At 52.3% G+C, this 14,110-nt stretch overlaps 1 protein-coding gene across 1 annotated transcript in view; it reads left to right on the top strand.

Annotated features, from left to right (window-relative positions):
• MYO18B (myosin XVIIIB) overlaps positions 1–14,110 on the top strand; it is a 246,829-nt gene that overhangs the window by 20,655 nt on the left and 212,064 nt on the right. Inside the window, exon 11 of the mRNA XM_034638624.1 lies at positions 8,205–8,349. Within this exon, the coding sequence (XP_034494515.1) occupies positions 8,205–8,349 (145 nt within the window). The remainder of the gene's footprint in view (positions 1–8,204; positions 8,350–14,110) is intronic.

Genomic DNA, 14,110 nt, shown 5'->3' with positions numbered 1-14,110 from the left:
GCTGATTTCTCAGTGGGAGTAAGAAGATGCAGCCATTCCATCTTTAAATTCCGGGGGCTGATCCACTCTTCTTCCGACACCCCGTTTCGCTGGCAGGCAACCACAGTATGGTTTTCTTCCAGACCCTTTCTCCCCATGACTGGGGAACTGTTAGAAGCCCAAACCTTGACCGTGACCGCACAGGATGAGAGGTTATCCCAGCGCTGGGCTTTCTGGTTTGCATTAATGAATTTTGGCCAACTGTGTCCATCTGAGTGCACGAGAGGATTGTTTTTGAGGGGACCAGCCCCAGCCTGGTCCTCGTGGGCTCTCCCCAGCCTGACTTTTTGTTAACGGTCTGCACACAGGAACGGGTCACAGCGGGAATCCGTGTCAGGAAGGCTTTTGAAGTAGATTTCTTTTTGTGTGTTTCTGGGGGGTGTTTCCTTTAGACCAGTTGATTTGTGGGAACTGGTAGGGTGTTCCTTTGTTCTCTCTCCGCTACCTGGCAGGTATCCAGGGAAACTTTCCTCGGTGTTCTAAGAACAAAAATAAAGTCTGAAAGCTCACTGCTCTTTGATCCCAGCCTGGGCTCGTTTTTCTGGGGCTGGGTGGTCCCAGTACTGACTCAGTAAGGGCGTTTGGTGGTCAGGAAATACCCCCCAAGAATGGGAGTTGCTAAGTACAAGCCCCTCAAGTTGCCAGATTGAGAGCACAGAAATACAGGATGCCCAGAACTTCAGCTTGTAACGGATCTAACGTACAGCATGGTGACTGTCGTTCGTAATCGTGTTTATTGCATACGTCAAATTTTCTAGGAGAGTGGATCCTAAGTGTTCTCACCACACACACAAAATGGTAACTATGTGAAGTGACAGGTGCCTTCTTTAACTACATGTGGCAATCACTTCAGAATGTGTACCTATATCAAATCATCACATTGTTGTACACCTACAATATACAATTTTTATCTGTCAATTATAATTCAGTAAAACTCAAAAAAAAAAAAAACCCTGCAGGATGCCCAGTTAAATTTGAATTTCAGATAAACACAGAATAATTTTCTTAGTATAATTATGCCCCTAATCCTGCATGGGCAGGCCTGGAGGGTTGGAGTCATATCAGAGAAGGCTGCCTGGAGGAGGTGAGCCCGAGAGTGAAGTTGGACAGGGGCAGTGAGGCCAGCATTCCTGCTCCACCAGATATTACAGGGAAATATACTAAACCATTACCCATCGTTTATCAGAGATTCAAATTGAACTACATGTCCTGCATTTCATCTGGCAATTCTTTAGCTCAATTCATTCCTAGCTGCGCTTTCTTCCGCCGCCTCCTTAGCCAGTCCCACTGACTCCGATCGGTTCTGCTCTGACTTCATCTGTAGACCGTGGCTTTCATTGTTCCCTGAGCCTGAGAATTCACTGATGACCGTGGTTAAGAAATGGGTTCTGGAGTCTGACAAATCCAGGTTCAAATTCCAGGACCAGATGGGTGGCCTTAAGCAGGGTGACTTCATTTCCCTGGGCCTCAGTTTCCTCAAAGGTAAAACTGGGATGCTAATAGTCCCCCTTGCTCCCAAGTTAAATGAGATGAAACCCATCAAGTACTTGGACACTCAGTTTGGACACACAGGGTCAGGTGGGTGGGACAAAGCCTGAGGGGCCCACGAGGCCCCCAGTTCAGCCCCCTTGGTGGTACACACCTTGTTTTTTGTCTCGTGGGGCTTATCTCTGTCCTCTAGTTTATATTTTTAATATAACATTTATTTTTAGGGGCGCCTGGCTGGCTCAGTTAGTGGATCACGTGACTCTTGATCTCGGGGTCATGGGTTTGAGCCCCACGTTGGGTGTAGACATTGCTTTAAAAAAAATATATATATATATACACACACACGTATATATATAGAGAGAGAATATATACACATAATATATATATAACCATATACTATATATAATATATACAAATTAATTTTTTCAAAATTAATTAATGTACACTTCCTGTGAAAAAATCAGAAAAAAGCACACAGACAAAACCGAAATGATCTCACATACACTCACACAAAAGTATAGGCGCCCATAACTTCGCCATCCGGAGACATCCATTGGTAACATGTTTACAGATCTGCTCTCAGCGTTTTTTCTATGAATATTTTATATAGTTCATAACAGACTGGATGTCATGAAAACTTTCACAAACAATATCTTTAATGACCAGACAGACGTTCAGAGGGGAGTCAGGATTCCCCGAACTGTTTCCCTCATGTTGTCCATTTAATGAAAAGGTTCTAAACCCTTTCTGTTGTTCTTAATAATGAGATAATAAATATCTTTGTGCATCTCGGGGTCATGAGTTTGAGCCCTGTGTTGGGTGTAGAGATTACTTTAAAAAAAATATATATATATATATTTTTTTGTTCTTAATAGCCTGGGCCTCTGTGCCAATATTACTGTTCCCCGCTTCCCAGCCCCCTGACCAGGGAGGGACCTCCTGTTATGTGTGTGTGTGATCTCGTTGATAACAATCTGTCATCGTGTTTCACACTGTTTGTTTGCTTATTCTCTGTCTCCCCACCATCCTAAGGTCCAAGAAGGTGGGGGTCTTCTGTGTTTTCTTCACTGCTTGTGTATTTTACGAGGCCTAGCACTGAGCCGGGCACATGGTAATAATAAACGTTTGTTGAGTGAATAAACGAACGAGCTGACCCCACTCACCACAACCTAGCTAATCGCATCTTTTCAATTTTCTGAATTTTGCAGAACTATATTAATTGCACTTTAATTTATCCCGCTGTGTCTTCAAAGGCATTTCCTGGGGCTTTGGGGACCTCATGTCTCTCTTTGGATCCATTGCCTGCGTCCCGGGAGCTGAGGTGTTTGCAGGGAATCACAGAGGAGCCCGGAGAAGGGAATCCAAGAGTTTTGGGCTCTGCTTCCTCAGCCGGCCGGGCCTCTGGGGTCCTCCGACATGGGATTAGTGGCCAGGTGGGCCTGGTGCAGGGGTGGATAAACTCTGCCTTGGCGTCCGTGACTGTGATTCGGGGACACTAACTGGCAACTCGTTGACATTGATTCTTCAGCGGAGATTTATTGATCTCGTGTCCCAGGCACTGGCACAGAGATAACTCAGCTGGGTCTCTGTCATGAAGAACTCACCGTTCTGGAGGCGGGCGGGCGCTGCCAATGGCCACAGTAGCAGATCATTTGAAGCCAGAATGACAGTTGCTTGAACGAGAGGTGTGTGTCTGCTGAGGCCAGGCTGGGAGGGGTAGAGGCGTATCAAGGAAGGTTGCCCGGAGGAGGTGAGCTTGAGCTGGTCTGGTGGTGCACTGAGTGAGGTTGGACAGGGGCAATGAGGCCAGCATCCCTGCTCCACTGAGCGCCCGATGCAAACGGGAAGACGGAGCATGGCTGCAGAGCCCAGGATGAGGCGCGGGGCCGTCAGCTGGAGCAGGGCCCCGGGGGTTGGAAGCGCTGAGCCCCGCAGGCTGGTGCGGGACCCCCGTGGCCGCCTCCGCTCACTGACTGTCAGTCCCAGCTCCTGGTCCCTGCCCTGTGGCCTTACTGCCTGCCACTTTCCGCTTTTAAATGGGACTTATTTCAGATCTGTCAGGGCACCGGGACTCATTTGAAATCACAAAGCTTTCATATTATTTTCTTCTTCTCTGTAATTTATTTTTCTGCAACCTAGCCTGATTTTTTTTTTCTTTAAAAGTGCGCAGCAGCAGTGATAATAATAATCATCCTTGCCTCCCAGCAGTTTGCTTCTGGCTGTTGCCTTCCAGGCTTTGGCCCAAGGGATGTTTATTTTTTATGAGCCAGTTGTCAACTGTGGAGGAATGGTCTCCAAATGGGAAGTTGGGGGGATCACACACTCTAGTAAGGGGCTCTGCCCAAAGCCCTCACTTCCTTAATCCCCCTGATAGTCCTTTGAGCAAAGGGATTATTATCACATCTGTTTTTCAGAAGCAGTAACCGGGCTCAGAGAGGTGAAGTGACTTGCCTAAGAGCACACAGCTTGGAAGTGGCAGAGGCAGGGCTGGACCTGACCCCAAATCTGGCACTATTGTCTGTCCCCCTCTTTCGCCTCAATCCTGTGTCGTGGCTGAAGACCCTGTGCTCTGGGGTCTGACCGACTGTGCACTCTTGGGTCATTTATCCTCAGTGTCTGCACCCGTGGAATGGGTACAGTCATACCCAGCTGCTTGGTCTGCTCCTAGCAGTGGGGGCCCCGTAGAGTATCTGGCAAGCAGTGATTTTTCTCCTCCCCAGCTGGGTGGCTTTGGGCAAGGGCCTAACCCTCTCTGAGCCTCAGTCTCCTCCTCTGCCAGTCACTTATAATGTAAAAGTACCGAGGACAGTGCAGAGGGTGTTCGTGTTTCCTCTTCTCCCTCCTTAAATGGGCTCCCGGGGCCCAGGGAGGGTGTGAAACACTCAGATTGAGCGTGGGGGCAGAACGGCTCTGGTATGGGGAGCTCCAGGCTCCGTCCGGGCTGACCCCATCCTGCCCTCCCCACATTCTCCAGGAGGTTCACCCACTGGCATGGGCACCGATGTGTCTTTTGCAAGTGTTCAGCATTTTCCTGCTAGAGCCGACCTCTGGGAAGAGGGTGCTCGCGTGCCAGCTTCCCCTCGGCCAAGGAGGCCTCCGGTAGGCATGGGCTCCATCAGAGAGCAGCGTCCAGCTGCAACCCGAGGCTCCCCACTGCCCGTCGCTCGGCGAGACAGGCCTGCATGACCGACCTCAGGGTTCTCGGCACCCAAAGCACCACGCTCCCCCAGACTTGCACCCTTCTGCTTGGAGACTCTTCCTGGCCCCACCCCCTCCCCCCCCCACAGCGCCCACGTCCTCTCGTTCATTCTGTTTGCTTCATGCACCACTACATCCAGGAAGCCTCGGACCTCCCCCGGCCCCCCAGAGTCTCCCAGTCCTCTGTCCCCCACCCCTGCACTCACTCCATCATTCCGTTCACACATCGGTCCCCGTCATTGGTCTGGGAGCCTCTCAAGGACAGGGCCATGCCGGGTTCACCTTCCGTGGAGTGCTGGGCGTGCATTTGGGGAGCAGGGGGGGAGGGTGTCCCAGAAAGCAGAACAGCCCAGGTAAAGGCACAGCCAGAGAGACGCAGTGGTGCTCGGGGACCAGCATTTGTTCGGCACCACCGCGTGCCGGGCTCTATGCTGGGTGCTTTACACACGACTCATTTATTCCTTACAGTGGCCCTGGGAGGAGGGCAGGCTGTGATTTCCCTTCTACAGAAGTGGAAACTGACGACCAGGCAGGGCAAGAGATCCTGTGGGACAAAGTCACCGTGTTGGGGAGCATAGAGTCCAGGGAACGTCCAGCTCTGTCTGACTCCAAATCCAAACCTGGCCTCTCTCAGCATTGCAGGAATCTCCTGGGTGCTCTAAGCACAGCCCAGTCTAATGTGGAGAGAGCATTCTGGATTTTTTTTTTCCTTCTCGCTAAATTACCTGACCTTGAGTCTTTGATTGCCTCGGATAAACGCTGGGCATGGTGTGAGTTGGCCTTTTTCCCCATTATTTTATTTAATTTTTTAAATATTTATTTATTTGTTTGTTTATTTATTTATTTATTTGAGAGAGGGAGAGAGAGCACAAGCAGGAGGTGGGGCAGAGGGAGAGGGAGAAGCAGACTCCCCACCCAGCAGGGAGCCCAACCTGGGGCTCAATCCCAGGACCCTGGGATCATGACCTGAGCCAAAGGCAGATGCTTAACCGACTGAGCCGCCCAGGCACTCCCAATTTTCTTTTTAATTGAGGTGAGGCATAAAGCATATAAAATGCACTAATTTTAAGCCACTAACTCAGTGATGATGATATTCTTAACCACACCTGTAGCCGCAGCCCAGATCAACACCAGATCATTCTGACAAAGCCTCGCTCCCTCGAGTCTCTTTGCCTTCAGGCATGTCCCTCCCATTGCAGAGTCATCAGCCTGACCGTGTCTTTCCAGAGGCTCCTTTGGCCCGTGCTCGAACTGCTCGAACCTCGCAGGGATGGGAGTCCCGTGGTGCGGAGTCTCTGCTCTCTGGCTTCTCTGGCTTAGCCCGGGTCTGTGGGATTCAGGCGTGTGGTCGCCCCCCCCCCCCCCACGGCTCATTCTTGTTCACTGGCGGCTGATACTCCAACACTGTGCCCCGGCTCCACGGCCCTTTGCTTATTCCTCCTCCCATGCATAGACCTTTGGGCTGTGACTTGCCGCATCCCACTAACTTCACCGATCTCTCCGTGCACGGCTGGGATGCAAGGAGTGGCTTATATCCCAGCATTAGGCGGAGGTGTTTGCTTCTCTGGAAATGCAAGGAACCGTAAACATCGTCCTGATCCTAATTGTCTGGATTGGAAGCATATACACTTGTCTCCCTCTATGTTCTGTTGCAACGTGACTGTGGGCGGGGGCAGGGGGGGAGGGGAGGGGAAGGGAGAGAAACATTAAGCTTTAGGGAAAGTTTCTCCTCTTCACATGAGCCAAGTGGCAGATGATGGAGTCCGCCTGTAATTTAAAGTCAAATGCTCAGAGCTGACTGTGGCGGCCATAATAAATGTGTTGCCACTGTCCTTTTGGTGTCCTTTCGCGGCTGCTTTGAAATCTCATAAATAACCGAGAGTATGTTGGTAAGACGCCTTCCTTCCCTCCGTCTGCTCCAGCGGAGCAGCTGTGGTTGCTAGGTTGAGCTCCTGGTTGCTAAGGATTTTGTGGTCCTGTGGTGGCCCAGAAATATGATGGATCAGTGGAACATGCTTTTGCTATTAATTGAAATATTTTCACAGTGAATCTCTCAATGTCACTGCATGCTTTGACGCTGTCCCAATTGGTTGCTAGGCTTCTTTCCTAGTTAGAAGTGGCTCGAAGGGAGGGGACAAGAGACCTGGACTGGGCATCAGAAAAGCCAGATTCTCGTCTGCATCTGATACTAATTTGCTGTGTGACCTTGGGCCAGTGTTCTCCCCTCTCTGGGCATTGGGTTCCGCAAAATGCAAGGACCTGCCAGCTTTGACAGCCTACAGTTCATCACCCACGCTCTGTAAGAGGGCCAAGTGCGAATCAGCTCCTCATTATCTGCTGGTGGATTAGTGACAAAAGAATTCTTGTCCCCAGCTCACTTCCTCTCAGCCCAGCAGGTTTCTGGGCTGAGTCTCCTTGGCCAGATGGTGTGTGCAGGAGCTGCAGACTAATTTTAATATTCAATCAAACATAATTGGGATCATAAATGTGAAAAAGAAAAAAAACAACACCCTACAACCCATAAACATCTGATCATGTCACTTTCTCTTTCCTCCCGCTTAAAAATCTTGGGTAGTCTCCCATCACTTGCGCCGGGGATAGTGAACCAATTCCACTTGGGTTGCCGAGGCAGATCTGTTGGTGTCGGCTGCAAGGGGGGGTGTCCTGAGAAGAACTGGGGACCCACTGGCTTGCTGTGGGCTCTTGACTGATTACTGATCTCTGCCACAGGTGCGGGAGTATAGATAGGGGTCTGCACTGCGTGGTTGCCAGTCGTGGTTGGACTTTAAAGCCCATGCCCTTAACATCACGGGTGAGGCCTTCACAACTGGCACCTGCCTGCTTCTCAAACTTTCTCTCTTCTCTGTCGGCCCCACCTCCAAAAATACCTGCTTCTGTGCCCGCATTCAGTGGCTCACCTGTTGTCTCCTCAGATCTCCTTTGGTCACGTTGTTCCCTCTGCTTGTCCGGACTTATTGCATTAAATTGCTCGATGATGTCTATTCATCTTCCAAATCCAATCTCGGGTTTCTTTCGCCTTCTATGACCATCTCTTTGACGCTTTTGGGTGGGATTCACGAGCACCTTCCTGCCTCAGAGATCCCACTGTTCCCCACTCATACCCGGACTCCGGTCATGCCTCCTTCCACTGCTCCCTTGAGAGGCCCTCCTGGTCAAGTTCGGGGCTTCCCTCGGCTTTGCATCCTCAGGGCCCCGTATGGAGCAAAGCCTCAAAACCAAATCTCCCAAACGAACACACAGATGCACAAAAATCACAGCCCATTCCAAGGTCAGAGAGAAACAATTTCTAGAACTTTCCCTGCAGTTGGAGCCCTGGGTGTCAACCTGGCACAGCCTAACTGTGGGTAATTTACTGCGCTAATAAAGCGACTGCATGTTTCCCCCAAGTGTGAGCCCCGAGCTGGCACCTCGCCTTTTCTCCACCCTCACGGCCTCTTCCTCTCTCCCTTTGCTCTCAGCCTGAAGACAAGCAGAAGGCAGCGGCCGCCTTTGCCCAGCTCCGCTGTGCCCTGGAGACGCTGGGCATTTCGGAGGGCGAGCAGCGAGCCATTTGGCGGGTGTTGGCAGCCATCTACCACCTCGGGGCGGCGGGGGCCTGCAAAGGTACGTCCTTCCTGCCGAGCTCACTTGCGCGGCCAGCTGTCTGCATTGGCAGGGGCCTGACAAGGCCCTTCTCTCCATGAGGCGGGACAGGATCAATCTGTCATCTTCTGTGTCGCTGGGAACTGTTCCCTGGGAGGCTGCTGGACGGGGCGCGGTGAGATGGAAACGGGGCTGGGTTTTTCAAGGAAACCTTGCAGACCGGCATTGTCCAGGGGAACATTCTGCATTTGAGCCAGACTTGAGGTTCTTAATCCAGCGAATTTGTTTTCTGACCGTTCTGGAGGCTGGAAGTTCAAGGTCAAGGTGCCAGCAGGGTTGGTTTCTCCCAAGGCCTCTGTCCTGGGCTGCAGAGGCTTGCCTTCCTGCCATGTCCTCACCTGGCTGGCCCTCCACCCCTGTGTGTGCCCGCGTCGGTGTCCTGATGGTTACAGGCAGCTACAGGTCGTTACAGTCCTTCTGATTAGGACACCAATCGCATTGGATTAGGGCCCACCCCTAGGACATCATTTTACCTTAATTACTGCGTGAAAGCCTCAATCAACAAACACAGTCACAATTTGAAGTCCTGGGAGTTAGTACTTTAACATGCGGATTTGGGGAGGACATAATTCAGCCCATAACACAGCCCCATGCCTGAGATGAGCCAACATCTATTTTGTGCCCAGACCTGGCAGAGGGAGGGATGCGAGGGGCTGTGAAAATAGGGTCCCTCCTTGTGAATTTATCATCTTATTAGCAGACAGGAGGTTTCCTAACCGGGACCACCAGCCAGCTTTGGGAGCTGACTGGATCGAGGGTGGGATTGCAGAGGTCACAGCAGGAAAGCTCCGAAGGTTTGGAGTCTGGACGTCCACGGGCTGGGGATTAGTTGAAGGAATCAAGCCTGTGTTACAGGTTGCAAAGCTGAGATTCTCAGTGCAATTAACCAGGATTGAACACCAGACTTGTCTGAGCTTGGGTGGTCTTCTCTTTCAATGGGCAGAGAATGGGGTTGATGGGGGGATCAAATGGAATATGGGAGAGGAAGCTGAACCAGACTGGGTCCCCTAAAGTAGACCCCGAGACAAAGATTTGGGTGCCCACGTCCTTCCAGGAGGGGATCAGCACTAGGGGAGGGATACATGGAAGGGGAGGCAGGGGATATCACATGCTTTAATGAGCACATCACCTCTGGGTGACCAGAGCCCAGGTCCAGTGGGGACCTCTGGGCGACTCGGAGGAATGTGGCTCCCAGTTGTATTACCTGGGAGACGAAGGAGCCGCGATATTTACCCACTGCCTCCTGCTTCTCCCTGGTTGAAGGTTGCTCCCGGGAGGCATTAACACCCGCACTGCCAGCCTGTCCCACACTTGAGCTGAGCATGTGCCTGCAGCCAGAGACAGCAGAGGCACAGACAGGCACCTGTAGTGCCAGACCAGGGACGTGTATGGGGAGCCAGGTCCGGGATGGCCAAGGCAAGGGCTGGTAGATCGGTCATCAGTAGCGGCTAGCTCAAGGCAATCCTTCAGCAGAAGGTGAGTCTAGGATTTTGTTGTCAATCCCAGCATAGGTGACTCTCTCCAGGTGGCCCAGCTGGTTCCTCCTGGCTGCACGGAGCTGACACAGGGTTGATTGTACCCCCGTCCCCACGCCCCAGGCATTCTACAAGGTCTGCAGACGGGTGGGATCTGACTTTCGATTGCCACTGTCAGCTTCAACCCTCTCTACCTCCGATACCACAACACAGAGGCTGACAGAGCCCCCTGGCCCACTGACCGGTGACCGGAGGAGTTTGGTCCATGGAGTTTCTCCCCCTGGGTCCTGTGGGATGCCCCCTCTGATGTGGGCTCGGGGACATGACCTGTACCTGTAGCTGCCTGTAACGATAAAAGGGAAAGTCACATTTATAAATATTTTATTAATACATGATTATGGCAATAATTTCTCCCAGCCTTCCCCCACCCCTCCTTATAAATTATTTTAAGAGGAGCTGCCGTCAGTCTGCCTGGGAGGCCTGCCCGATGATTTACTTACTATATATTCTTCTCTGGAAGATTTCATAATAGGTTTGCTCTAAAATCAGCTATTAAGAATTTCAAAGTCATATATAAATGTCTTTGCTTTGTGTCATAACAGATCATTTTGAAATATATTAAGAATCATTTCCATTAATCAGGGTTTTTTATTTTTTTCACTAAAATGATGATCTCCTCCCAGCACGCATGGCTTCCTTATTTTGAGAGCCCTGATCTTATTTTTAAAAACCGATGTCAGTCCCTGTGGGGAGATTTTGGGGCTCATAACCGGACTCTGGGTTTTTCAACTGTTAGGGCAACGACAACAGCCACCATGACTACTGGTTTAGTGTTTGACAGTTTCAAAAACACTTGTACCTCAATCGTGCCCCTTGACCGGATTCGATTCGTGCCCTAACCTGGTGAGGACCAACATTGCCACGGGCAGGAGTCCGGAGTCAGCCTGCTGGGTGCCAGCTTTGTCCGGGGCTCCCCGAGCCTCAGTTTTCTGCTCTATAAAATGGAGCCAAGAGCGGCCCCCAGCTCGCAGGCTCATTGTGGGGACTGATTGGGTCAGTGCCCAAAAGTGTGGGGCACAGGACTTGGCTCGTGAAGTGTGGGCTCAGAAGTGTTCGCTGTCATGCATTTCCCTCCGATGGCTTAGAGAACAGAGACTCAGAGAAAGTACGGGTTTTACCTGACATTGCACAGCAAGTATGTTCCAGGGTGAGGTGTGGAGGCTCGGCCGGTCAGTCTCCCTGCAAATACCCCTCTGCTGTTCTCACCTCTGCAACAGGCCACAAGGGTCATCTCCTAATGTGGAACCAATTTGGTTTTCTGGGCTCTGGGCTGAGAGCTTCTAGACGTGGTCACTGCAGCCTTAGAATAGACTGGGAGGGGTGAGGTCTATTATGCTGCCCATCTTACAGATGGTGAAACTGAGGCTGGCCAGAGCTTTGGCCATATCCCCCAGGGCACACAACTAAAGTCAGAGGTGGGATTGGGACCCAGGTCTGCCCAAGCTCTGGGCCCAAACTTGGGGACCCCACCTCCTGCCTCTCTTGCCGGGTGCAATGCTGCCTCTGTCCTCACGGGCTCCCAAAGGACTGGTGGGATCATTTTCTCAGCAGGGCTCTCTGAATTGCTTCCGACACATGTGTGGGGTTTTCCTTAGGCCAACCCATTCTCTGATTCTCCAGACACCAACTGGGTGACCTACAATTCAATTCGATTCAGTGCAGACGCTGGAGTCCATGCAGACCCCACAGGTTAAGGGCTCAGTCCCACAGGCCTGCCCGACTCAGACACAGACCACTCATTTGGGGAACCTGTACTTCCGACCAACCAGCTATAAAGTCGGGGACTTCCCACCACCCCCTCAACTTTGATATTTGCCAGAAAAGCTCACAGAACCCAGGAAGGCACTTCGCTTACGTTTATCTATTTATTATAAAGGTTACAATGCAGGAACGGCCAAATGCAAGAGGTGTGTAGAGCAAGTCATGGGGCAGGGGCTTCCCTGCCCTCTCTGGTACGACCCCCAGCCCCACCCCCAGGTCCTCAATGTGTTTACCAACCTGGGAGCTCTCAGAATTCTGTAGTTTGGGGTTTTTACGGCGGGTTTATTATTTAGGCGTCATGGATAAAGTCATTGGCCACTGGTGACACATTACTCAGCCTCCAGCCCTCTCCCCTCCTCAGAGGTCAGGGGGCGAGGCTGAAAGTTCTAAAAGTTCTAAACTTCTAATCATGCCTTGGTCTTCCCCGCAACCAGCCTTGTCCTGAAGCTATCGAGGACCCCCCCTCCCTGCCCTGCACACCAGACCCAGCCATCCATTAGCGTGCAAAAACCCTCCACACTTCAGAGATGCCAAAGGTTTTAGGAGTTGCATGCCAGGGACTGGGGACAAAGACCAAACGTGTATTAACCACAAGTGCCAAGCCCGTGCCGCAGCCCCCAGACCTGGTGGCCCCATGAAAGGCCGTTGAGCCATCTGGGTGGTCCCAGGTTGACGGGGGCCCCAGGCGACCTCAGATCACCACAGGGTTCCGGTTTGCTCATGGCCTCCTCTTTGCTTGAACCTCTAGCACCTACATCATACACGGCCCCGGCATCACTCCTTGGGGCTGCTCTGAGCCTCCTTCTTTGGGAGGGTGTCATACCCTGTTCTTTCTGAAGCCCCCTTAGGCCCCTTCAGACCCCCCGAGTTCCTGCCAAGTTCTCCTACCATGCCTCTCCCTGACCCCCTTCTCAATCCCCATTGGCCCCTGTGACATGGCGGCCTTTATCCCGGGAGGCTGGCTGCCTGGAGGGGTGGGGGTGCTGTGGACCACCCGGTCATCAGCTGTGCCCTGGGCAGCCTGGAAGTCAGAGGCTTGCCTTCCCCCAGGATGTGGAGGGGGAAGGACATGGGAGTTCTGCCGCCAGCCAGTTCTGGTTTGGATTTCAGCTTGGCCTTTTATCAGCATGGTGTGACCTTGGCCAAATTATGGAAGCTTCCTGAGCCTCGGATGAGGGCAAGGAGAGAGAAAGGAGGTCCTAGAGCTCTGGGCCGCCTCTGAGGACAGGCAAGGTGGCCCCTGGCTTGGTCGGTTCATTATAAATTGACTTGTCTGTAGAGGTCAGCCCCAGCTAGCTGTTACGTCTTAGGAAATGTGTTCTTCTGGTGGCAGAAGGGCTGTGGAGCTCCCCCGCTCTGCACCACATCTCCACCCCCCTTCCGTCTCTCAGACTTGCTGTCCCAGCATGGTCCCTCGGGAAGGCAGTGGGAGGACGCTCTGGGGCTGGCTCCACTTGGCAGGCAGAAAACCCCGGGTGAGTCGACATCACGGTTGGTTTGCTGTTAACCAAGGCTCACGGCCCGGGCCATCCCTCGGGAGCCATCAGGAAACCATTCATCCAACCTCGTGTTTCTTTCCTTTGGCAAAAAGTGGCCCATGGAACAATTAGCGGGTGCCCGTGTGTTTCGTATGATAGCAAGTGGCTGCTCTCTGGAGCTCGCTTGATAAGGACAGAGAGAGGGAGAAGGGAAGAGCAGGGGCCCTGGCTTTGAATCCAGGCCTCCCCCACCTCCTGGCTGTGGGATTTAACTTGTGCAGAGTGATTTCCCCTCTCTGGCCTCAGCTTCTGTGTCTGTAAAATGGTAATAAACCCACCTGCCGTCTATGGGCGTTCGGTAGTCGGAGACTGCGTGCGTAACACGTGGCACATAGGAGGCATTCAGCACACCGTGACTTCCTTCTCTGTGCCAAGTCCTTTGGTTGCTCGGCGGTCTCTGTTGGCGTTAAAGCCGGCCCATGAGGTGGGCTGGGTGGTAGGTGAGAGCCCCTTGGTGGGTGAAGAACATAAGCCTTTAAGAGGAGACGCTCCTCGCCAAGGGCACACAATGAGCTGTCTGCACTAATGAACGGCAGGTTCTGAACCAGAATCCAGGTCTGGACTCACAGTACAGTGCTCTCTCCATGGCTTAGCAGAAGGTCCTGAGGACCAAGGACAGTGCAGGGCAGTGCTCCGAGCAGCCACGAGGGACGCAGACCTGGGCTCGCCTCCAAGCGAGGACGCCATCATTTGTTAGCTTGGGGGCTGGCCGGGTTACCGTGCTGCGAAACAAATCAGTCCCCAGCCCCCACGCCTTACACACAATCGTTTCGTTACCTCCCGACGCTTCGGTGGGTCTGCAGTTTGGAAGGGCTCAGCTGGCGGTTCTGGCTTGAGGTCTGTCCTGTGGTTGCTGTCTCATGGTGGTTGGCACAGAAAGAGCAGGGG

Source organism: Ailuropoda melanoleuca, chromosome 12 (assembly GCF_002007445.2).
Source record: "Ailuropoda melanoleuca isolate Jingjing chromosome 12, ASM200744v2, whole genome shotgun sequence".
NCBI lineage: Eukaryota > Metazoa > Chordata > Mammalia > Carnivora > Ursidae > Ailuropoda > Ailuropoda melanoleuca.
This window is presented reverse-complemented; position numbering and strand designations above follow the sequence as displayed.